We start from the raw sequence: 26928 nt of genomic DNA, 5'->3' as shown, positions 1-26928 counted from the left end.
TATTTGCTCTGGTAATTGTGAAAATTAACGTGACTTGCCAGTTAAAGTTAAAATATCATTAAAACTGAAATTTTAATCGTGACATTTTTTTAATTGTTTGACAATCCTATTAATATAATTATGTAGAAATAGACCAGGTTCCAGTTTAAGTTGTGATGATGCAAAGCTTTTGACCTAATGAATGCTGATAATGCAATGATTCTGTACAGATTCCTGAAGAGCATGATGTCGAGAGCCTGGTTCGCAAGGAGCGAGAATGGAGATTCTTGCGTAACGGGTTGGTTAGAAAACGTGCAGCAGTGATCATGGAAAAGGGTGAGTCATCTACTGGTTGTAATTAATCCAGCCATTGCTTTCAATTAAGATGCATTGAGATGGGATCTATTTTTTTAAATAAACATGTACATTAAGGATCGTTGTCCTGATTTTATATCAAGTGCCAAATTTCAGAAACACAACATTGGTGCTTTATCACCTAGCTTTATGACTAGGGCAGCTAATGTGCAATGACCAGAATTACTTTAATATATCACAAATATATCACATATTTTAGGAGATTTTAATGTGAATCTGTAAGATGCGATAAGGAAAACCCATTTCATTAAGTAAAGCCACCTTTCATCTGAACAGCAACAGGATATAATGGGCTGGACTGTTTATGCCCTGCCACACTAACCTGATCAGGATACTGAAGGCTGCCTGGCTGAATCATCCCATGAAGCATGGCAGTGTGCAGGCAGAGACTAAGCCTCAAACCTTTGCAGTTCAAATAATCTTAAATCATATCTGGCTGTCATATGTAGTTTGACCTCATTCATCTGAATGGGGTCACCTGTTTTTAATTGAAAAGAAAGTGCAGATACATTTTATATAACTTTTTAATCAACTTATTATTTGAGTGAGCTTGAAGTAAAGTTCTTATTTTATATTTTTTATTTATTTATAACCTTTGGAACGGTTTTTAAATGTCCCTGAACATGGACATTTAAAAACCGTTCCAAAGGTCATTAGGAAAGCCTGGGGCAGGGATTTGGGATTCACTACCTAAAGCCTAGTTGCCATTTGCACAGCAGCCAGGCCTCTGGAACAACTGACCTGCAAATGATGAGGGTGTGTGTATTGAGGGCACTTTGCTCTAATAAATTTAATTAAAAGTAAGCTCTGTAAATTAGTTTTAAAAAGGATAAGTAAAATAAAAGTAAACCACTTACCAAACAAATAAACAGGGTTTCAGTACTTGCACCAACTATTCCTTGCATAAAGCTGAAGGGCCAAATGTGAAGTGGGTCCAGCTCCTCAGTTCATTGCTGTGTCCCTGGATGCAGCAAATACATCAGTGGCAGTGAGCTGACCTGCAAGGACCATGAAGTTGGCAGCTCTCAATGGAACTGCCAGCCACAGGTGAACATGATCTAGCTGATGGTTTGTATTTGATTTTACAGATTACATTTTAAATTAGTCAGCGACAATAACTCAGTCTCTCAAAGAAAAAGTAACTGAGTGTGAACATAATTGCACTTTTTAAGTAATTATCCATATGATAAGTCTAGCACTTTATGAATAATGGTGTCATAGAGTCATACAGCATGGAAACAGGCCCTTCAGCCTAACTAGTCTATGCCATCCAAGGTGTCCCTTTAAGCTAGTCCCATTTGCCCACATTTGGCCCATATCACTCTAAACCTTTCCTACTGTGCACCTGTCCAAGTGTCTTTTAAATTTTTTTTAATGCTTCAAAACACTTGTAATTATTTACACATAATTTGGTTCATTCCCTAATGTACTTCAGAGAAGGAAACACGTTGTCCTCAACCGGTCTGTGCTATGTGTTTGACTCTTGTGCACTTTTCAGTTGTATCAAACAATTATCCGACTCAGTTGCAAACTCCCTAATTGACAACCCTGAGATGGTATCATTGTCCTGCATGCCAGCAGTTACAGATTTGGCCTCCACCATGACAATAGGATAATTCAGCACTGACTATAAATCCCAGTGGCATCCATACCCTGCGACTTTTTGTCCAATTTAAAAAAAAATCATTGTTTAAGTCACTCTCCCTTTTGGGACTTCTGTTTTAGAAAAACATTTTTCTTCAATCTAAAATATATTTACCTTTTCCCTTTTAGCATATTAGGTTAATTATGAATAGAAAAATCAATTCTGGCTTTGAAACACTATTTTTTGAACTGTTATACTTTCCTGTCTCGTTTCTTCAAGTTAAGAAAAATATGAACAAACTTGAAAAGCCATGCACCAGCAAGTAATGTTTTGAAAAGTCAATGTCTAATTCTTCTAGACCTAACAGGACTAATTTATTCGCTTTTCACACTGGTGTGTAAACCTCACCAGAGTGCATTGCCACCAACACCATCTGTCCTTATTTTCTAAAAACACAGGTATACGTGTGCGCACACAGACATGCACACAGACATCCCTTCCAAATCTGACTTTACATTTGTTCCACAGTTGTACATATAGTGAAATTAACAGTCAGATTTCTATAGCCTCGAACAGATCTCCTATAACCTTCCTCAAAGTGAGGGGGAGGCTTTGTTGTTTAAAAACTGAGCCACCAAATAATAAGAAAGTGGTGTGCTTGTAGGAAAGGTGTGGAAGATGAATATGTTTTGTTAAGCTTACTCAGATGCTTGAGGAAAGAATAGAAAACAATAGTTGAGAGGAAAGAGACCAGATTTAGGAGTGGAAGAGAATAAGAAATGGAAAGTCGATTGAGATAGGGAGAAGGAAAGGTTTGGAAGGAGGTTGATTAAATTGGTTTATTATTGTTGCATGTACCGAGGTACAGTGAAAAACTTTGTTTTGCATGCTATCCATGCAGATCATTTCATTACAACAGTGCATCGAGGTAGTACAAGGGTAAAATGCAGAATAAAGTGTCATAGCTACAGAGAAAGCACATTGCAGGCAGACAATAAGGTGCAAGGTCATAACGAGGTAGATTGCGAGGTCAAGAGTCCACCTTATTGTACTAGGGGACCGTTCAATAGTCTTATACCAGCAGGTTAGAATCTGTCCTTGAGCCTGGTGGTACGTGCCTTTAGGCTTTTCTATCTTCTGCCCAATGGGAGGGGGGAGAAGAGAGAATGTCAGGGGTGGGTGGGAGCTGAGCACCGTGGTCAACAGTCACAAGACAGCGCACCCTGACGCCTTCCCGATCATCATGGGGGACTTCAACCAGGCCAGCTCGAAGAAGTCTCTGACAAGCTACCACCAACATGTCACCTGCGGAATCAGAGGAGTCAACACACTCATCGCTGCTACACCACCATCAAGAACGCTTACCGTGCCATCCTGCGCCCACACTTTGGCAACTCTGACCACCTGGCTGTACTTCTACTCCCTACATGTAGGCAGAGACTGAAGACCACAGCGCCAGTGGTGAGGACAGCGAAGGTCTGGTCAAGGGAAGCGGAGGAACGTTTACAGGACTGCTTTGAATCGGTGGACTGGACCATATTCAGGGATTGCTCTTCGAATCTGAATGAATATGCCATGGCCGTCACCAACTTCATCAAGACCTGTGTGTATGAATGTGCGCCGTTGAGAACGTACTGAGTTTTCCCAAGCCAGAAGTCCTGGATAAACCAGGAGATTCGCAGTCTGCTGAGGGCTAGACCTGTGGCATTCAAGACCGGTGATCCAGTACCCTACAAGAAGTCCAGGTACAACCTACAGAAGGCCATTGTGAGAGCGAAAAGGCAATTCCATGTGAAGTTAGAGACACAATCCGATTCACGACAGCTGTGGCAGGGTTTGCATGCCATTACTTCCTTTCAGGCGAAACCTAACAGCATAAATGGCCGTGATGCTTCACTACCTGATGAGCTCAATGCCTTTTATGCACACTTTGAAAGGGAGAATAATGCTACACCTGTGCGAATCCCCACAGCATCTGGCGACCCTGTGATCTCTGTCTTGGAGGCTGACATCAGAACATCCTTCAAGAGGGTGAACTCTTGCAAGGCGTCAGGTCCCGACTCTGTACCCGGCAGGGTACTGAAAATCTGTGCCGACCAACTGGCTGGAGTGTTCAAGGACATCTTCTGATTCTGTCCTTGATTACGCTGGCTGCTTTACCGAGGCAGCAAGAAGTGTAGATGGAGTCCACGGAGAGGAGGCTGGTTTCCACAACTCTCTGCAGTTTCTTGCGGTCACAGGCAGAGCAGTTTCCATACCAAGTCGTGATACATTCGGATGGCATGCTTTCTGTGCTGCATCGATAAAAATTGGTGAGGGTCGAAGGGGACATGCCAAATTTCTTGAGCCTCCTGAGGAAGTAGAGGCGCTGGTGAGTTGGCCGTGGCGTCTACGTGGTTGGACGAGGACAGGCTATTGGTGATGTTCACTCCTAGGAACTTGAAGCTCTCAACCCTCTCGACCTCAGCATCATTGATGTAAACAAGAGCATGTGCACCGCCCCCTTCCTGAAGTCAATGACCAGCTCTTTTGTTTTGCTGACATTGAGGGAAAGGTTGTTGTCATGAAACCATACCACTTGCCTCTCTATCTCCTCCTTGTACTCCAACTCATCGTTATTTGAGATTTGGCCCACCACGGTGATGTCATCTGCAAACTTGTAGATGGAGTTAGAGCAGAATCTGACCACACAGTCATGAGTGTATAGAGAGTAGAGTAGGTGGCTGAGGACACAGCCTTTCAGGCAGTAGGCTGGGAATTTATAATGTGAGTTTGTTCAGGAGAAAATATAAATTTGCATAAGTGATTAATTTTTGGAATTTGTTTTGAGGAGCACGAACTACAGAGAGTAGAAGTGAATCCAATTAGAAATGGAAAACAATGTAAATTCATTCAGTCTGAAACAGAAAAGAAAATAAATTAATCTTTGGCAAAGAGAGTAAATTAGAGGATGAGAGCAAGTACATCACTGAGAATGGATAACTGGTGGAAAAGTTATGTTCAAGTATGACAATGCATTGACGAGTATTACTGCTATGTTGGAACAAACCTCAGCATCAAGAAGATGGGGAAATATTTTAAAATAGACATTTCTGAACAACTCAAGGTGATTGACTGAGGGAATAGAAGGGAGCAATGATTCTTGAGGTGTGATGACAATCTCTTGATTGATTCTCTGAAACATTTGGTGCTCCTGGAGACATTGTGATTTAGGAGGAGATGGGAACATTACTATGAAGATTTTTTTGATTCCTTCCATCCCTTTCATGCAGGGATCACTCTCTCCATGACTCCCTTGTCTGTTTATCCCTCCCCAGGCATTCTACTGCAAAAAATGTTGCACCTGCCCCTTTACCACCTCCCCCACCACATCCAGGGCCCTCAACAGCCCTTCCAGGTGAGGCAGTCTTTCTCATGTGAATACCGTGGTGTTATTTATTGCATCCGGTGCTCCTTTTGTGGCCTCCTCTACATCGGTGAGACCGGACGCAGACTTGGGGGATCGCTTCGTCGAGTACCTTTGCTCCATTTGCCCTGCCAGCTGGGATCTCCCAGTGGCCAGCCATTTTAATTCCACTCCCCATTCCCACACCGACTGCCTGTCCTCGGCCTTGAGAAGGGCAAGTTGAGGCTAAACACAGATTAGAGGAACAACACCTCGTATTCCGCCTGGGCAAGTCTCCAACCTGGCAGCATGAACGTCGAATTCTCAAACTTCCAGTAACCATTCCCCCTCTGTCCCTTTTCCCTTTCCTCTTGATCCACCTGACCCCCATCAGCCTCTCTTTCCCCCTCCCCTGCCCTCTCCATCTGCCCATCACCCCCATACTCCTCCTATTGGTTCTCGTCCCCAGCTCCCACCCTTAATTCCAGGCTCCACCTTCCTCTCCTATTGGTCTCCATCATCTTCAGCCCTTTATCACTTCCACCTATCACCTTCCAGCTTCTGACGTCATTCCCAATCTCCTCCCTCCCTCATCTGCCTATCACCCCCTGACCTGGATCCACCTATCACCTGCCAGCTCGTGCTGCACCCCTTCCCTCCACCTTTACGTACTGGCTATCTCCCCGTTTCAGTCCAGATGAAGGGTTTCGACCCAAAAAGTTGACTGTCCACTTCCCTCCATAGATGCTGCCTAACCTGCTGAGTTCCTCCAGCGCTTTGTGTGTTGCTATTTCTTTCCAAAATGTCATTTTACCTTTTTTTTATTCTCCCTGACCTAGGTATTACAAGACTAGATGACCAAATCTTTATCAACAGAAATCCAGGCGTACCTTCCGTCGTGAAGTTCCATCCATTTACTCCCTGTATAGCAGTGGCTGATAAAGACAGTATATGGTAACTCCAACTTAAATCTACAGCAAATAATTTCAAATGCACAAGTTATTCCAGCTTTTGTTCAACATTCTGTTCTGTTTTGTTATGTCTTTTGAAGTTTTTGGGATTGGGAGAAAGGAGAAAAGCTTGACTATTTTCACAATGGAAATCCCCGGTACACAAGGATTACTGCTATGGAATACCTGAATGGGCAGGATTTCTCTCTGCTCCTCTCAGCCACAGGTGAAGTAAATTTAATGAAACATTGTCATATGAAAAATTTGCATAAATTGCACAGGAGATAATCTGTTGATTTTGTCACAACTTCATGTGAATTTAGGTATTTGCTAGGATAGCTCAGACTAAAACTTCCAACATAAGACTCAATGTTTTCAGATGCCTACAGCCTTAATACGAACCTGAAACATATTTGCTGTTGGGTGTTCACCATTTTGCTTGTAACTTTGACTATTTGCAAACACTTTTTGAGTCCTTATGCAATAGCTATTGTGATCAGTACTGACAACGTGAGTGTTCTCACATGTCTTCCCATTTCTAGGAATCCGCTTTCAGAATATCACCACAGGATTCCCATCATGCTTTTGTTTTGTCCTTTTATTTCAAGATGAGAGAGATTTTTTTCTTTCTCTGTTTGTTTCCTACAATTAAAAAGGATGATTCACTTTTGCACAATCTTACTTTGACCTGAAGAATGACGCACAAAAGCCTGCTTTAATGAAGTAGATTGATTTTCTTTTCTCTTTAAGCACATCAGAAAATTACTGGAAATTTCTGAATTGGGCATTGTTTATTTGCAATCTACTCTTAAGGGCTTGACGTCAAAAGATTACGGTTTGTTCAAGTGTTCTTGTGCAGACAAATGAAACTAAATTGTTAAATAGCATTTATTTTCAGAATGGAACTTGTTTTGTTTATTTCATGCTAAGTCGGTAATTCATTTTTTGATTTTGTTTAATAACTATACCAGGTTTGATTGTTAAACCACTGAAATGCCCAGTGTTGACAGATGGAGATTATGGCTCTTTTATGCTTCTGATTTTAAGATTAGTGTAATTTGAAGATGGACCCACCAACGCAGAGCGCAAGATTTATTGCATTAACCTTCCTGACATCATTATCAATGTGTGTGCCTCTTAACTTGACGTTACCAAGACTCCGTTTTTAAAATAATAATTAATCGTCCTTTTCAGAATTACATATTTTTAATCATTGTATTTCACCATTTTATTAAGTTTTCTTCTGTGGTGGAAATGCAGGTTTCTCACTTTCCCTTCTACATTTCATGTATAATTAGAAAGAGATTTCAAAATATAGGGTTCCTAGAATATTTCTCTGGTCAGTACTGTTCATTGAGCGCTTGGTTTTTCTTCAGGATGTAACAAGCAGAGTTGATGGGGGGGACCTGTAGATGTAGTGTATTTGGATTTCGAGAAGTCATTTGACAAGGTGCACAAGATAAGAACACATGGCATTAGGGACGTGTGTTGGCATGGATTGAAGATTGATTATGGCATAGAAGACACAGTTGGTCTTTTCCAAGCTGGGAGGAGGTAGCCAGTGGAGTACCGTAATGCTTCCATTTGTAATGGTACACTTCCTCCTCTAATCCATCTTGGGGTCAGTCAACATACGCAAGAATCAATCTATTCAAAGATTTTAATTCAGCTGTCTAGGAGTTAGTTCCCACTCTACCGTCTGTGGAGAAAGTTGTTTCTTTCTTTTTTGCTTGCTAACTAAGTCCCAATTAATTGAAAGATGAACATGTTATACTCCTGCATATGTTTTGAGTGTATGGTGTAAAGGAACCTGGCAGGCACAAATCTTCCACAGAGATTTGAAATTGCAGAAGGAAGGATCAAAATCACTCAAGGCTGTTCACAGTTGCAGTCTTCAGATGGGAAACGGTTTTTCTGGAGCACCCTGGAGTAATCCTTGAAAAGTTAGGGACAGTTATATTATTTTACTGTTACATGTTATTGCATTGTCACTGGAGCTTAGAAAAATGAAAAGGGATCTTACCCAAATGTACAAGATTTTGAGGGAGCTTGAGAATGCCAAGAGGATGTTTTGTCTCATTAGGGAATCTAAAACTAGAGGGAATGGTTTCAGAAAACAAGGTTGTCCATTTATAGTGGAGATGAGGAATTTCATGTTTTGAATCTTTGGGACTGTCTGTCACAGAGAGCTGCAGGGACTGAATCACTGAGTATATTCAAGACCGAAATATACATTTTGTCCACAGGGACGTTGAACGAACAGATAAGAAAGTGGAGCTGAGGACAATATCAAATCAGCCGTGATTTGATTGAATGGTGTGGCAGACTCGAGACCAACTCCTGCTCCCATTTCATATACAGTTAAAAATAACTGCGGATTTAAGCTTTGTACTCCTATATTGGTTAATGGCTTTTAAGTTTACTTTTTTTTAAAGAAAAGGCATTAGTTCCTATTACCAGCCACTAATGTAATATTTGTTATTGTTGAGTTTGATCTGATAAATGTAATTATGATTATCTAAAATTATTTCTGAGCAGAATTTTCTGGTAATTGAAATACCTTTCCATTTTCTTGTTTCACCTGTGTAATTTAAGTTCTCTCCATGAAATTTAAGTTTTGACTGTACATGAAATGGGAGCAGGAGCTGATCATGGCTGATTTAATATTGTCCTCAGCTCCACTTTCCTGTCTGTTCATTCAACTTCCCCAGATGTATATTTTGGTCCTGAATATACTCAAGTCTTCCCCACTGCCAATCAGGTTCTTAAACTGACCTGAAAAACCCTAACGCTACCTCAGACTATTTTTTTTCTCTCTCTCTCAACTTGCACTAACATTGCTAAGTTTATTTTATCATATAAGTTAGTATAATTCATGTTAATTTAAGTTTATGTTAACTTATGTTTGTAATGCACTGTGCTGTTGCTGCAAGAAGCTAATTCTTATGGCATTTATACCCTGGGTATGTCTGCCTATGGCAATAAATTTGAACTTAAAATTGACAAGTATCATTTAGCTTCCAAATGTTATGTGAAAGATTTAAAATCATAAACTTGTATTCAGCAATTGTACAATAAAGAATAGCAAATTAGCTGTGTGATAGTTCCAAACTGAATCAAGATTCTTACTGGTAAGTGTTTTAACACAGTTGAAAAATCAAGATCCATATTTCTTTGGACCAGTCTTTTTTTTCTCAATTATTCATTTATCCAGATGACAAAGCCAACATTATTTCCAGGCCAAGTTGCCCTTGAGAAGGTACTGGTAAGCCATCTTGAACTGCTGCAGTCCTTGTTGTGAAAGTACTGTCAGTACTCTTAGGTGCCGAATTCTAAGACTTATGCCCAGCAACGTGAAGGAAAAGCGGAATATTTCCAGTCAGGATGGTGCCCAGCTTGGAGGGGAACCTGCAGGTTGTGATGCTGTAATGCGTCTGCTGCCCTAGGCCACTTTGGTGGTGGAATTTGCAGGTTCACAGGTTTCCCCAGTATACAAACAGAACTAGCATTATCTACATCCAGTTAATTTGTGTTTTAAAGAGAAAAGCTCACAATTATTATTTGAAAAATTAAATGTTTTCAGTGTAAACCATATAAAACCTGACTATCAATAACTGATCAACCATCAAAGAGAAACTATAGATCCCTACCAACTCCAGGCCTAGTAAACACATTTATGAGGTGCAATCAGCACTTAGCTTGCTTCTAAAAGCACCACATTCCTAAATGGATCTGGTATCACTGTTGGTGATACTGATAGTACTTGATAGCCAATAATGCATCTGTATGCATAAAGTGCTGCATTATAACAGAAATGTGATCAGATTGGTAAAACTTGAAAAGGGATTTCACTTTTGTGTTCAGAGACCCTTCCCTGTCAGTTCCCCCGATGTTGTCACTCGTCAGAGTGAAAACATGTACTTGCTTGAAAAGTTACCAAAGATACCATTGGAAAGAGTGCTTGAAGTGTAGTTTTGAGTGGGTTGTGATAGTTGAATTGAGAGTGAAATGTTTTAACTGCTATTAATAAACTTGCATCTCAGCAGCAATTATAATCTCTTGACATCTGAGAGCTAGCTGTGAACTTAAGAAGATTTGAACAAATTTAGCTCTTGAACTTATTCAGAATCCCCTTACAAGTTTTAGAAATCTGTTTAGTTTCTATATGGAGTTTACTTTGCAATTGGGTTACTTTAGTGACATTAGATCACGATATACAGGTAAACCAATGCAGGTTTATATGAAGCTGGTTGGTATTTCAACTTCAACTTGTCTGCAGTTGCCTTGCACACCAAGGTCCAGGAATTGAACTTAAGTCCTGAAATCTTAGTCCACACTATGTAATGCAGGCACGGTAGTGTAGCTGTTAGCGTAACGCTATTACAGCGCCAGTGACCCAGGTTCAATTCCAGCCACTGTCTGTACATGCTCCCCGTGTCTATGTGGGTTTCCTCCGGGTGCTCCGGTTTCCTCCCACATTCCAAAAGACATACGGGTTAGGAAGTTGTGGGCATGCTATGTTGGTGCCAGAAGCGTGGCGACACTTGCAGGCTGCCCCCAGAACACTCTACGCAAAAGATGCATTTCACTGTGTGTTTCGATGTACATGTGACTAATAAAGATATCTTACCTTATCTTACCTAATGTATTTATTCCCTATGAATAAGTAGCAAGCACTCGTTAAACACTGCCAATTTAGGTTGACCCATTTTAGCGATGAGCAAATATTTTGTTGCATTTGTTTTTTAACCAAAGTATTCAGAATTATTAATTTCATTTTTTTTTAGATGATGGGGCTATCCGAGTTTGGAAGAACTTTGCAGATTTGGAAAAGAATCCTGAGATGGTGACTGCATGGCAAGGATTATCTGATATGCTACCGACCACCAGAGGTTAGTTTGCCACATTGTAATGGGTTCTGTCATTTTATTGTAATTCCTTCATACAACCGGACGTGTTGCACTGTTCCTCAGTTGAATATAGCAAAGGCTTTTCCCAGGCTCTCTGGATTACTGGGAGTTAGACATCAACTTCACAGACTACAATATTATCTTTTTTTTAAATGTTCTAATGTTTAATTTTATTATGATTACAATGTGCCATAGTTAAATGTACTAAAATTAAACAGTTGATAAAGTACCAACATGGTCTAGGAGTATTTTGTTGTTATACGATGTAAGTAAAGAACAGCTGAACTTCCTGGGTATTAACTTCCTGGGTATTATCTTCCTGAATATGCTATTTGCCTGGTGATCCTTCAACATTTTATCTGTTGTTCCCTGTGTAGATTTCCCAGAATTTGAGGAAGGCCCAAATGTTTAGAATTTTATCTAAATGCTGCTGTGTCACATTTAAGACAAATAAAAAGAGCAGCAGAATTCTGTTATGTCTCATCACATTGATAAATTTAGCTTAAAATGCATCTATTATGGAAATGTATTTAAATTCCCCTGAAATATAACTTAAAAGGTTTAATAAATCATGGGAGAAATTTAATAGAAATTTATTTTGTTGGAAAAATATTGAGTTTAACTGCCTAGGAAAAAATACATTAACATGTCATGCATTAGAGTCGTGTTTCGACCAGACTACAATTCATTCCTCGTAGAAGCCATGAAACAAGTTCTTGAATTATGCCATTTTGAATGGATTTGTACTACATTTGGTTCTTGTAAATTGCTAATGCAAGCTAGAGATGAAGTATTATGCAATTTTTAAAGATTGGAGAGCTGTATGATGCTAATGTTAGGGTGTGGACTGGAAGGCTAAGCTTTGAGATCCACAGGGTCTGTTTACTCCATAGACTTAATGATCACAGATTGAGTAATAGATTGAGTGTAGCAACCTTCCTAAGATTATCTTCCATATACCTACGCTACACTCTGATGGAAAGGAAGCTAGGCGGTAATTAATTAAATTGTATGGCTGATTTAACTTGGCATTGTAAGCTAAATATCTCTCTGCTTACTGCTGTTTCATGTGAACACGCTTATTTGTATGTACCAGAACAAAGGCTTTTGGACAATTTATGCATTGCCCACATTTTAACCAAGGAAAATGCATTTAATCCACCAGTAGATCTGGTTTGTAATAGAGACTTCAGCATAATTGTTCTTATGGTTGAAAAGCAAGTTTTAACAGTTGAATTTACTTGGCAGTTTTGGCATGGCAGTAACTGAAAGATTGTGCTCTGTGGCACAGAAAGAGAATTGTTTTGGAGAATATGACATCAAGGTTGACCCATGTAATTCAGGGAAGCATGCATAATTAGTTGTGTTGAAACTGCTTTGTTTGGTCCTAGTTTCTTGTAAATGGCATGCCTTGTGTTGAGATTAGTTTCCCCAATTTTTTAAATAGCTTTTTCCACAATGAAAGTCACAGAATTACTGCCTCAAGAGAGTAGCCTCAAAGCATTGACTCACTCACAACAAATTGTGTTTGTCAAGTACTTGATGTGACTATCTCCAGAGAGTATCTAGTCGGCAAGTGAACTGGAAAACTGTTGTATGTTGTGTGCCATTGTATTTACTTTAAAATTTTCATCAGCATATCTGCATTAATCAAGTACAAAAATTCACTGTTGACTGAAAATGGCATCTTTTGCATAGGATGTTTTAAACCTAAGCAATTATTGTTTTACGCAGCAAAAGGTTGGAAGCAATATCAGTAAGAGCTCACTGATGACACCATTTAAATTGCAATATTAGCACTTTTATTGCCAGTAGTCTGCTTTAAGAATTTTAACGTTAAGCTTAAATGTACATATTTCTGGCTACTTGTTTCTCTCCTCACCCCCAACTTTCTCCCAAAGTAAACGTGCATTTTAGTACTACATCTCATGCAGACACGACAACTTTCAAGTCTGTCACCTTGGCTGATTTAAAGTAGAGATTGGTCAAGGTAGGAAGGGAGTTGAAATGGTACGCGCCAACTAGTTTGCTTTTCAGTCGTTTCCAAAAGGTTGAGATTATATCAACAAATCTTAACAATTTTTGCATAATGTATTATTTTTTTCTAAATCCTTAATCTTGTATTGCCTTTGTTCTTCTCACCTATTATTAAAAATTGCTTTAATTAGGTTCAATTGATCTTGGATCCTCCTACTAGCTATTAAACTTATGCTGCTGCTTTTTTGTTAGAAGATTTTGTCTCCAAAGGATCTTATAAATTAATGTTGTCTTTCTCCTCCAACCCATCCTGTCATATTGTGGCAGGATAGAAATATATGTTTTAAAGCTCCTCTTGTTCTGTGAATGACTCATCTGAAATATTACAAAGTGACTTTTATCACCCACTTTTTTTCCCTCCGAGGTTTATCAATGTAGCTATATGTGACTCACATGCCCACTGATTAGAGAGATTGCTCTGAATTGTCTCACTGGTTGATAAAAATTACTTCCAACCAAGGTAGTTCACGCTGGGAGAAACCGAAAGAGGAGAATACAGATCTCTAGTTGCTAGATGCTCAACTTTCAATTCACTTGTAACATTCTGAGTGAGAACTGCAACAACATTCCTCAAAATTCTGTTGCATTTTTTTAACATTGCATCTGCTGAACTTCTGTATAATTTTTGAGTGTTGAGATAAGTGTTCAGGAGCTCCTAAAAATATCTGAGAGTCAGATCTAATTTTCTACCCATTTCCTTGACGATTCCAGACTCCTGTAACGCTTAATTCATAAATTTTCTTGTTAACACATGATCTACCAGCTTCTGAATAATCTCATCACCCAGCTGTCATAGGTGCTGATATACGGAGGATACACACATGGTGACAACAGCTGAATTCACCCTTCATCTGTTCATGTGTACGCCTTCTGGTATTAGCAACAAGTGTTTTGGCCAATTCTCCTCAGTGGCCATAGAACAGCAGAATGAACTGATGTTTAGCTGAAATCTGCAATCTCAACCCTGGCTTTGTTGGTCTGTACTACACCTGTGCACCATTGTGGGACATAGTACTAACCTGTTCTGCTCATTTCAACTCTTAAAGAGCTTGACTGAGCATGATCAGCGATTGGATGTTGCAGTCAGATATGCATGGTTTTATTAAATGGCAGTGCCACATGAGGTACCCCTGCTCCTATTTCGTATATTAATAACTTGTCATAAAGCTTGAAGTGCTGTGAAATATTTTGTGCACATTTTATTTATCCCTTAATTAAAAAGTCAAAAACAATGATTAAAAGCACCCTGCTCGTTGTTCTTAGAGTCATAGAGTGATGCAGCATGGAAACAGGCCACTGGGTCCTCCACGTCCATGCTGACCATCTGTATTAATCCCATCTTCCAGCACTTGGCCTGCAGCCTTCTATGCCTGGGCGATCCAAGTGCTCGTCGAGACACTTCTTAAAAGCTGTCAGTGACTCTGCCTCCAGCACTCTCTCGAGCAGTGTATTCCAGGTACCTGCCATTCTCTGGGTTTAAAGGAGTCCCCTCAGATTCCCAGAACGCTCCTTACTTGCTGTGCCTCAGGAAAAATGCTGTATTTCCTGATCTTCGCACATTCTTACTCTGTTAAAATTGACTTTTTTTTTTCCCCAGGGCTTAAAAACCTTTGAAACTCCCAGCCAAAATCAGTACATGTTACAAAAAAAAAGCCTTTCTAAAGTTCCAGGCTTTATTATCCCCTTTCCCTTCACTTTTCCTTTCAGCCTGGGTTGTGGCCTGAATGATGGCCTTTCCCCCGTCACTTGGTCTCGTCAAATAGAACTGAGGATAAAAATGATTTCACTCGAGTGGTGGAAGTCTGAGAGTTCGGAACTCTCCACCGGTAAGGGTGGTGGAGGCAGAAACACTCACTACATTCAAAAACTACTTGGGTGAACACTTGAAGAGACCTAACCAGCAGGGCTACAAATTAAGAGCTGGGAAGTGGCACTTAGCCCATTGACCATTTTTGGCTGGCATTGGTACAATTGGCCATCTGCCCTCTTCAGTGTTGGAGATTTCTGATTTAGTGAATTAAGACGAAGCTCAGTTATGTAGAATGATGACAAATGATTGTTAATTCTGAAAACTGACCCTATGCAAAAGAAAAACTGAAAAGCAAACTACCCATTGCCTTTCACACAGAATGTTTGTGAGAATATTGGGAATTTTAGAGTGGAGACACAAGAGACTACAGGTGCTGGAATCTGGAGCAACACACAAGGTGCTGAAGGAACTCTCTGGGTCAGGCAGGATCTATGGAGGGAGATGGACAGTCGATGTTTCTGAAGTCCAGGTGAAGGGTCTGGACCTGTCCATTTCCCTCCAATGATGCAGCCTGACCCGCTGAGTTCCTCCAGCATCTTGTGTGCTGCTCATCTCATGGGAAGTTTATAGTGCCTTGGAAATCAATGGACCTTTGTGTACTGAACTGCTATCACTGTACAACATGTCTAACATGTAAACCACAATATCTTTTGCTGTTGAATGATTCATTCATTAAACAAGGCATAGAAAGGGATTTTAAATATTAATTGTTTCACCAGCTTTGACATCCTGCATTTTGAAGGATTTGTTATATGTGCACACATCTGACAATCTTGTTTCTATGGGTAGTTCCACAGATCTCAGTTAATTGGAGTTGCTTGTGCTGCTCATCAGCCGCCTCGAGGAGTCATTGCTTTCCCTGGGATCTGGGGCTTCTTGGTTTTAATAGTCACCCCCTTTCAGTAAAGCTGTATCAAGTACATTCATTGCCTGTGGATCAGCAACCAGCTTCCACTGATGTCACTCTGAAGCTAAATGATGGGAAGTGTGCAGAAGAATCAGGAGAAATTTTCAGTTTACCTTATTTATTGAAGTAACTGCCGGTTGCCATCCTGTTTTAGTGATTGGTGAGCAAAGAACAAACACTGCATAGCGGGGTTTGCAGGTATCCAAGCAATCCACTGCAAATGTAATGGTTCCACATACCAGGTATCCTGGAACCAGTTCTTCGGGTGAAAGGAAACTCTCCAATAAGCCACTTGAAAGCAGTAACCTCATCTTTGTAGCTGATTGTTCTACAAGGAACTGAAGTGTATTGAATGGCCTCCACTTATTCCATAATGGTTCCAAACTAATTTGAAGTTAGGATTAATATGCTTCCTTATTGAATTCTGTTTTAGTTTATGACTTGCCTTGAGGTAGTACTCCGAAGATCTATTTATGTTTATGGGCACTGCAGGTGAGGCCTGCCCTTATTTCCTTCCCCCTTGAGCAGGTGGCAAGACACCTTCTTGATCCCGTTGAGTCCATGTGAAGAAGGTGCTACCGCAACATGTAGATGTTCTAAGTCAACATTACAGTTTGCTTGTTCATGGTGCAGGGAGAAGTCAACCATATAGTTTTAAGACTGGAGTCACATATAGACTCACAGGGTAAAAACAAGTTTTCATCCATAAAGTAGTGAACTTGTTGAATTTTTATGGCAATCCAATGGTTTCATGGTCACCATTAGCAGAACTAGATTGTTTTCTAAGTCTATTTAACTAATTAAATTTTAATTCCCCACCTACTGTGCTGGGATTGGTGCAAATGGTAGTTTCCAGTTCATTAGTTCTAGCTCTGCATTATTAAGTGGGTACATAACCACTATACCTTATAATTTATGTGGAAGAAATATTTGGAGCTTTATTTTATTGACTGTCATTGGTGCCAATTAAATGTGCAGAATAGTTTTTAGTAATCTTTTAGAACCATCTGATTACTGTGCAGCAGCTCATTAGAAGAGGGCAATGTGAGGTGCAGACTTGCAAGGACAGACTTGACATGTAGAAATATGAAATAAAATCTAAATATGAGAAAATATCAGTGCTGTCCAGTATCACCTGCTACCTTGACTTACTGACAGTACAGTAAAGGGTCCCTCTGCTGGTATATCCACCCAGCTCCTTGTGGGAGTATCTTTTTTTAGAGGATGGCTTCTTGTAAACTGAAGAATTATAATGCAAACCAGGCATATTTTTCTTGGTTTATTGGGTATTCTCTAAGGCTGGGAGCTGAGCTACTTTCCACTTCATGCACTCAGAATTAAAATTCTTATTCACCTCAGGTAAAAGATTCATGAGAGTTCATAATTTTCTATTTTGATAACGAGTTTGAAAAACTTACACTTTGTCAAGTACTTACTGTACCAAAGCAGGAACTTGATGCTGTGGTTATTTATCATTTAATTTTTACATTAAATGTGCTCTAACTGAACAAGAAGTTGTAATTAAACCTGTTTCTACTCCATGTCTCATTCAATCTGGGTACCAACTGGTTTCCTTTTGAATTATTACATAGAATTACATTTAAAATGCAACACAGAAACAGGCCATTCAGCCCAATCAATCCATATTAGTGATTACCCTCCACATAACCAGATCTTAGTGCGAAGATTTCTTGGAGAATTTCTGCAGACTGTTGTTTTATTATTATGGTTTTCCAGGCAGGTATTCACTCCCAATTGTAATAATGTAAATTTGTATTTGAATTTGGTTATGTTTCTTTTTTTTTCATAATTCTATTTTCACAACTTAGCAATAGCTTCAGTAATTACAACTAAAATCTTGGCTTCTTTGAGTGGTTTTGCATGTTTACCACAAATTCATTTCCTGTATATTGTAGTTAAGATTGCACACATACTTTACTGTGCAATAACTCAAAGGTCAGCAAAAGTTTAAAGCAATAATTAATGTTCTTTTTTCCCTGCTTCTCCCCTCAATAATAATGCATTGGTGAACCTAATTAACCTAATCAAATTTACATAAAACAATTTCACTCTATTTTAATTACTCATGTATTATCCCTTCCATACTGTTAACACTGTGACTTCTGTCAATTAGAACCTTGTAGCGCGTGTGAAAACTTGCACATACTAATAAAAGTATGTAAATGTAGATTTATTCTTATGGAAATAATTATTGCATGGATATAATTTGCAATTAACTTGAAATTTGGAGGCTGGTGTTGGTGAAACGAGTTTTCAACATGCTTTATAATGCATAATGGTAACCTTTTTGTTAACCTGTTATTCACACCAGCTTTTTACATAAAATCTCAAGACAATCTCAATAACTATGATTCTTACACTAACCAGGATTTATCTTCAGACCATGCATGTTGATTTGTAATAACACTATTTCATGATGGCTCAGTCTGATTACAGCACCTTCTAAATGCATTTAAACAAAGAGAAACCACTTTTTATTTTCTGCTGTTCACAGCCTTGAGTCAAGGTGCCTTTCAGCCAATGAAGTACTGTCAAAATGCACTGCTGTAGTAATGTATGAAAAGGTGCAACCAATTTGCACACCGCAAACTCCTGCAAACCTGTCCCAATGATAGGATTAAATATTTCAGTGTGAATGTGTTTCTGCAACATTTTGCACTGCAGGGAATGATCCAAATGTTAATGAAGATTATTATTCAGGAAGTGAGGGGTTGTGAGTTTCTATGGGATTTTTGTATGTTAATGAAGATGACTCTTTTCTACACTTGTGCACTCCCTCTGTATGTCTGCCTTGGTCAAGGAAGGAGAGAAAATTGAGGTATTCATGACTTACCTTGAGCTAATATGTTTAACCTCCTAATACTAAAGTCTCAATTATCATTTAATGTCATATGCAGATTTCCAAATTTTGCCATTATTAATACCTATTCAGCACAGAGTAAATGGAAGCAAGTAAATGCTTTTATACAAAGTAATCGGTGAATGCTTCCATCGATCTGTATGTAGTCATTAGAACAGATGCACCATGTTGTAGTTCAAATGGTGCAGCTTATTATGAGGCTATAACTAATTGAAAAGTTATATAATTGCCTCTTAACATTTTTTAAAATTAAAAGTAATATGTGCAATTTTACATATTACGTATTACAGGTATATTTTGCCAAATTTAAAAACCAACTTTCTGATTTTTCTCTCTCCAGAGCTGTCCAGCAAAACTCTAGTGATTCTTTTTAAGATTGCTCTGTATACGAAAGATATAGCTGAAAATCAAATTGTGCCAAAAATCATTGCAAAACTGCTCTACCAGTGTAATCTAATTGCAGCATCAAGCCTACTATTTAATTTTTTATTTGATTGCTCTATAAGTGCTCTGCAGTGTTGTAGTTGAACAATCTAATCGCATTCCCCCCCCCTCCCCACGTTACTATTAAAGATAAAGGAAAGTAGTTAACTGATTTAAAATTCTGTATGGAAAAGGGTAAATATCATCAAGAGAATTTTCCCCATAGTAATTTATCTATCAGATTCTACCAAGCTGATTCCAAGCAATATTGCTTGAAAATGATGGCCTTTTATTTTGAACTTTCTCATAGCTAACTGATCTCATTAAGGTCTTTGAATAGTGGAAGAAAAGAAATATAATTTCTAGGGACTGGATGCTCATTTTCATCACCCTTTCATCTCCACCCACCCGGGCATCTTCCAAATAAAATTAAGGCTTTGGTCATGAGTGAGCAGTCACATGAATAAATTAAAGAAATTTCACTTCACTTGATATAATTTTTTATCAGAAGGGAAGTCACTTCTGCACAGATTCAAAATGAAAGTTGCGTTTATGCAGGTTAACAAAGAACTGCCACTTTAATAGCTTTAATGTTGAATATAATTTTAAATGTCATTTGTATTGTCGGTCTTCTATGAATCAGGCAATTAGTTTCATTCACAAACTTATTTCTGTGGGGATCCGTAAATGCTGCATAAGGTGGTATTTTCGTTGGGATTTTAAGTTTTCTGATGCACTTCAAAATAAGTAGTCTATCTTAACAATGCTCCTTCCAGCAAAGCTAAAGAAGCATTGATATTGCAGGAAAAAACATAATGCTGGAGGAACTCAGCGGGTCAGTCAGAGGGATGGTCAACATTTCGGGTCAAGACCCTGCATCAGGGTCATGTACACAGAGTCCTGATGCAGGGTCTCAACCCAAAACGTCAGCCATCCCCCCTACCTCCATAGATGCTGCCTGACCCACTAAGTACCTCCAGCATTTTGTTTATTGCTCCAGATTCCAGCATCTGCAGTCTCTTGTGTCTCCATTGATATTCCATTGGTTTGTTTGTGTGCCTACATGTTGTTTCAGAAACTAGAATGATTAGAACTTGTACTTGTAGATCCCCAGCAGGCAAGTTTATGCAATATATTACCATGCAAAAGTCCAGTTTTTCATTCAGAGAGGGGAAAGCCAACATAATACATCTATTATGCCCAGTGTGTTTGCTCATAAGACCAGATATCGAAACCCCTCAAGGCCTTTGAAGGAAAATGTCCTGTGTTTCTCTATGTCCAAGCCAAGATCAGCACCACTTTCTTTTGTTTATGCCTTTTGATTTTGGATCTTCTAAATCTCTTCCACAAATGGATGTTGAGGTTTTCTCAGCCAGCCTCTGTATTATGCAATTCACAAAGAGAGACTAGAAGCACAGACATAATTACTAATATTTGACTAGATTATTTATTGAGAAGGAATATATTACCGTCAAGAAATTAATTTTCCTTTGGTGCACATGTTTATCCCCATGCTTATGCTGTTCATCATGTATTACAATGCTTTCGGCTTTTGCCAAACAAGAAGTGAATGGAAATGAAGCCTATGTTGTTGTTTTTCCCAAAGCAAAAAGCTTCTCCAAACTTGGCCCTTGCCTGTTCTACCCCACTACACACTTACATGATCTTTGAGCTCCTTCATTTGATCTGAAGCTTTAGGTTTATGAAAAGAACAAAAATTTGTAACCATTGGTAGATGGTTTATATCCAATGCAGATGGCGTAACCAAGAAATATTGATGTTTTCAAATGACAAAATAGCACCAATTTGTCTTGTATAATTAAGCTTGTTTATTAGTATATGGGCAATAACTTGAAAAGCACATTCAAAAGTAAATAATTTAGTTTATAATATTAAATACATGTTAAAAATACTAGTGTGCTCTTCATTGGTTGTAACATCACGGGTAATGTGCTGGATGTGGAAGGCAAGGTTTCTATCTGCATAGCCAAAGAGGCTTCAATACATTATTTATTTCTTCTAATTCTTCCCAAGTTGAGTCAGTGTCGGAAAAGTTTTCTCAGCTGGGACCTGATGTCATTATGGACAAATTATTATTTTGAGAGCTCTGGCATGCTGTTCATTGTTTTACTCAAATTTGTAATCACTTGAGGAATTAGCTTCTCTTGTTTATTTTTAATTTTCTCATGCAACGTGGTCATCCCAGCCTTTATTGCCACCTCATTCCTGTATTGCCCATAAGACACTGTTGGGTAAGACGTTCCAAGTCAGGATGGTGAATGACCTGAAAGGCACCTTGCAGATGATGGTGTTCCATGGCACTAGCTGCTCTCATCTTTCTAGGTGGTGTAGGTTGTGGGTTTGAGAGGTGCAGTCAAAAAAGCTTGGGGGAGTTGCTGAAGTGCATTTTGTAAGTGACGTACACTGCAACCATGGTGGAGGGAGTGAATATTCAGAGTTATGGACACATTGCCTGTCAAGTGGGTTGCTTTGACCTGGATGATGATGAGGTTTTAGGGGTTGTTCAGGTTGCATTCATCCAGGTAAGTAGAGAAGATTCAACCGCACTCTAGCCTTGTAGATAGTTGAACAATTCCAGGGAATCAGTTGAGTCAGTTGTTTCAAGAGACCTATTTCTGACCAGCTCCTGTAACCTTGGTAGTTATGCCAATGAATTTCGTGGGGAGTTAGGCTGTCATTACCTTGCATTTATTTTGTGTGATTGGTGCTATATCAGCCCACACCAAATGTGTGTGTGTGGGTTCATTGTTTGAGGAGCTCTGAATGGAACTGAACATGCTACGATCATCATCAAACATCCCTCCCCTTGCCATAGCGGTGAGCAGATCATTAATAACGTAACTGAAGGTGGTTGGGCCCAGAGCACTATGCTAAGTAACTCCTGAAACTGAGCCCTAATGGATTGATTATTATCCTCCACCGATGCTGGACATCTCGCTTTGAGCTCGATACAAATCCATCGGAGAGTTTTCCTTTTAATTTTCATTGAGTTCCATGGATCTTTGATCCCATGTACAATCAAATGCTGCTTTGACATCAAGGATGTTCACTCACCTCGCGTCTGAAGCTTGGACCAATACTGTGAAGCTGGTCCAAGTAGTCCTGGCAGAATGCAAACTGAGCAATGATGAGCATGTCATTGATAAGTAAGTGGTGCTTGATAACACTGTCAATAACACCTTCCGTCACTTGGCTGATGATTGAGAGTGGGTTGATGCAGCAGTACATCTGTGCTTCATAATTCTATGACTCCATCTGCCGGAGGGAAATTTGAGGCATGAATATAGAACAGTACTGCCCCATCTAAACCTTTTGCTCTAAGGGGGTGCCAATCAATATTAAGGAAGTTGAAGTCACCCATGGCAATCGTGACTAAACTCAGTCTAGTAACTCTAGTAAAGATATTGGTCCTGAGATAGCTGAAAGTTTGCACGATCTAAGAGGAAAGTACATAAAAGCCTGCCTAGTTGAGTGAGGGGGCCCTGAGCATATATTATTGATTTAGCAAGTAGTACATTAGAGAGGAAATTCCTTTTACTTTCCAGCATCTTGTGTATAAACTGGAAATAATGAATCATCCTGAAGAATTAATGAGCAAGTGATGCCAAGGGAATTTAATACAGACAGTGAAGAGTGTACTTGGGTTTTTAGAATATAGAACAGTACTGCACAGTACAGGCCCTTCCGCCCACGATGTTGTGCCGACCTATATAAACCCTATCCCTGTTCAATCTATCCCACTCTCTACTTCATCTCCCATAGCCCCCTATTTTTCTTTCGTCCATGTGTCGATCTAATAGTCTCTTAAATGACCCCATTGTATCGGCCCTTACCACCATCCCCAGCAGTGCATTCCAGGCACCCAGCACTCTCTGTGTAAACAAAAAACCTACCTCTGACATCTATCCTGAACTTTCCTCCACCTCTCCAAAGAGAAAAGCCCTATCTCGCCCAACCTCTCCTCATAAGACATGCTCTCCAACCCAGGTAGCATCTTTGTAAATCTCTACACCCTATGCAAAGCTTCCACATCCTTCCTATAATGTGGTGACCAGAACTGAACACTATATTCCAAGTGTGGTCTAACCAGAGTCTTGTACAGCTGCAATATTACCTCTCGGCTCTTGAACTCAATCCCCCACCTAATGAAGGCCAGCACACCATACACCTTCTTAACCGCCCTATCCACTTGTGTGGCAACTTTGAGGGATCTATGTACCTGGACCCCAAGATCCCTCTGTTTCTCCACACTGCTAAGAATCCTGCCATTAACCGTGTACTCCGCCTTCAAGTTCGTTCTTCCAAAGTGTATCACTTCACACTTCTCCAGATTGAACTCCATCTGCCACTTCTCCACCCAGCTCTGCATTCTGTCTATATCCCGTTGCAAACTAGTAACAACCTTCTGTACTATCTACTGCACCACCAACCTTCATGTCATCTGCAAACTTGCTAACCCATCCCCCCACTTCCTCATCCAAATCATTTATAAAAATCACAAAGAGCCGGGGTCCCAGAACAGATCCCTGTGGAACACCACTAGTCACCGACCTCCAGGTCAAATACTCCCCTTCTACATCCACCCTCTGCCTTCTGTGGGCAAGCCAATTTCCAATCCACACAGCCAATTTTCCATGGATCCAATACCTCATGACTTTGTGAATGGGCCTACCATGGGGAACCTTGTGAAACGCCTTGCTAAAATCCATAAATATCACATCCATCGCACTACCTTCATCAATTTGTCTTGTGACTTCCTCAAAAAAAACTATTAAGCTCGTGAAGGATGACCTGCCCTTCACAAAGCCATGTTGACTATCCCTAATAAGACTATGCTTCTCCAAATGCTCATAAGTCCTGTCCCTAGGAATCCTCTCCAATAGTTTGCCCACCACTGACGTAAGACTCACTGGTCTTATAATTCCCGGGATTATCCCTTTTACCTTTCATGAACAATGGAAACAACATTGCCGTCCTCCGATCCGCCAGTACTACTCCTGTGGCCAGGGATGACTCAAAGATCAGTGTTAATGCTCCAGCAATCTCTTTCCTCGCTTCCCATAGTAACATGGGGTATATCCTGTCCGAACCCGGGGACTTATCTATCCTAATGCTTTTTAGTAGCTTTAACACTGCTTCTTTCTTAACCTCGACATGCTCCAACACATTTGCCTGTTCTATACTAACATCACATTCATCTAAGTCTCTCTCCCTGGTGAACACTGAAGCAATATATTCATTTAGGACCTCCCCTACCTCCTTTGCCTCCAGACACATTTTTCCCCCATTATCCCTGAGGGGTCTTACCCTCACCCTAGTCATCCTCTTGTTCCTCATATATGTGTAGAACACCTTAGGGTTTTCCTTAACCCTACTTGATTCATGCTCTAAGTTCATCACCCTTATTATTAACATTTCTCTCATTAAGGTAAACACATTTCAACCCATCTAACTGATTGCATTTATGCCCCATCCCCTGCCAATTCTGACAATCCAGTTCTCATCCCCGTACCAAGCTAGTTTAAACCCTCCCCAACAGCTCCAGCAAACCTGCCTGCAAGGACAGTAGTCCCTCTCCAGTTCAGGTATAACCCATCTCTTTTATACAGGTATCACCTACCCCAGAAGAGATCCCAATGATCCACAAATCTGAACCCCTGCCCCCTGCTCCAACTCTTCAGCCACTCATTAGTCTGCTGTATCTTTCTATTCTTTCCCTCCCTGGTGAGTGGCACAGGCAGCAATCCAGAGATCTGGATTGGCAGCAATCCCTAACGTGGTCTGTAAGGAGCTGCAGCTGGACGCACTTCCTGTAAGTGCAGTCATCAGGAGATCTCCCTGATCTCCCACATCCTACAAGAGGAGCATACTTCTGCCCTGACTGCCATTCCCACTGTTCTATACAAAGAAAATTACAAATAACAGCGAAAGAAAGAGAACCTACCAGAAGCCTCCACTTACCTACTCCACCTCTTCACGCCAAAGCCTCTTTCGCCAGAGCCTCAGCTCCCTACTCTAACACTGTCCACTCCAACAATGGCTGTTCCGCTTGACCCTGACTTTTTATTGGCTAATTAGCTAACCAACAGGCCTATCAACTCGCCACAGCAGCAAGAACAACAACGGGCCTGCCTTTTCAAACTGCTTCCCGCTCTCTCAGGCATCTTTAGCTGGTAAAATCTGCATAGTTGGTATTGTGTGCAGAATTCAGGCCTTCACTAAGCTGAAGCAAAAAAACTTTTATAACTGTGTTCGTAGTGAATGTTGTGGGCAATGAGGCAATTGGAGAAAGTTAATTAATATGAAGCTGACAGAAGAAACTAGAAATCAATTAAGTTTCATTTTTACTCAACCTATTAGTATTTTTGAAGAAGCTTGATGGTAACTCAACATACTGAGTAGTGAATAGTATAATGGTATTGAACTGAGATGATTTGTTATGTAATGGACTGAGTGTTTTGCTTTTAACCAGAGGTGACATGCTGTGGGAAGAAAAGGGAATGGAAAAGAAGTGTTAGAAGAATTGAATCGGATGTTAAAAGCTTTTAACAGCCCCATAGTTTCCAGAGAGCATTATAGGAAATGCATACCAGTGAATATTAATGCTCAACAGGAATTTAATAGTTTGTCAACTCAAATCTTGGGTGTGTCTGACTCAGTAATGGTGAATGATGTCTACCTTATTTACATTTGACAATGTAAGATCATAGATTCATGGAGATTCAGCAAGGCACTGCTCTGCACTTGATATGCAATGAGCAATGGCATAAGAATTTCCTCCCTGTATCCCATTTCCCTGCCTTTTCTCCTTTTTTTTTTGACAGAAATGTTTATGTAATTCCTTATTAAAACATGAGGTTGGTTCAGCTTCATGGGCTACTGCAGTGTTGGAAAAAAATCTTTGCATGAATAAGTTATTCTAATGGAGTTCTTTAAATTTTTAGCAATCTTAAAATTAATTTCGCAGTTTCACCTCCTTGAAAAATTATCTTCTCTGCTGTAATTCATACATCCCTAGTTTTTCAAGTCTCTCTTCTTAACCTATCCATTATCAGATTTTGCATGGTTTTAGTGACCTACTTTGTGGTCCTCAGAAGTGGACACACATCTCCATCAGTTGCCTAATCAATATCTTGTACAGTTTCTGCACACATAGATTCAAGAAGGTCTAGGTAATCACAAAAGGGGAAAATGAATAGAAGGATTTGGTGATAGGATTAGATAGAGCTCATGTTAAATATGAATATCTGAGTAGCCTGTTTTTGTGTTGTAAACAATATGTGATTATTCAAAGCCAAAGCAGAATCCCAATTAACTTTAATGGATTACCTATCATTAATCAAGCTTAAAAAGGTAGCTACATCTGTAAAGCAAGGTTTTTCTTTCTCTTCATTCTACTGAGAGTTGTACTGTTTTGGTTATACTCCAATTCTATTCTATTTTTCTCCCTTAAAATGTACTGCAGCATACATATCCATTTTAAATTCCATTTGTCATACCTACCACTTCCTTACTCTACCTGTCTTCCTGTGGATTCTGATAGATTACCATAGTGCCCAAGTGCAAATCTTGATGTTGATCTATCTGAACTATCGCCAAATCATTTATGTAAATAAGAAAGGTTTCATCATGGCCATTGGATCAAAACCACATCATTGCTTATTA

The 26928-nt window shown here is 39.7% G+C and overlaps 1 protein-coding gene across 1 annotated transcript in view; it reads left to right on the top strand.

Annotated features, from left to right (window-relative positions):
* The window catches only part of rptor (regulatory associated protein of MTOR, complex 1), a 345813-nt gene that overhangs the window by 296144 nt on the left and 22741 nt on the right, over positions 1 to 26928 (top strand). The window contains 4 exon segments of the mRNA XM_052032980.1: positions 210 to 315; positions 6164 to 6278; positions 6376 to 6500; positions 11062 to 11166. Of these exon segments, the coding sequence (XP_051888940.1) occupies positions 210 to 315; positions 6164 to 6278; positions 6376 to 6500; positions 11062 to 11166 (451 nt within the window).

Source organism: Pristis pectinata, chromosome 18 (assembly GCF_009764475.1).
Source record: "Pristis pectinata isolate sPriPec2 chromosome 18, sPriPec2.1.pri, whole genome shotgun sequence".
NCBI classification, from domain to species: Eukaryota; Metazoa; Chordata; class Chondrichthyes; order Rhinopristiformes; family Pristidae; genus Pristis; species Pristis pectinata.
The sequence above is the reverse complement of the archived record's forward strand: the minus strand, read 5'-3'. Positions and strand labels throughout refer to the sequence as shown.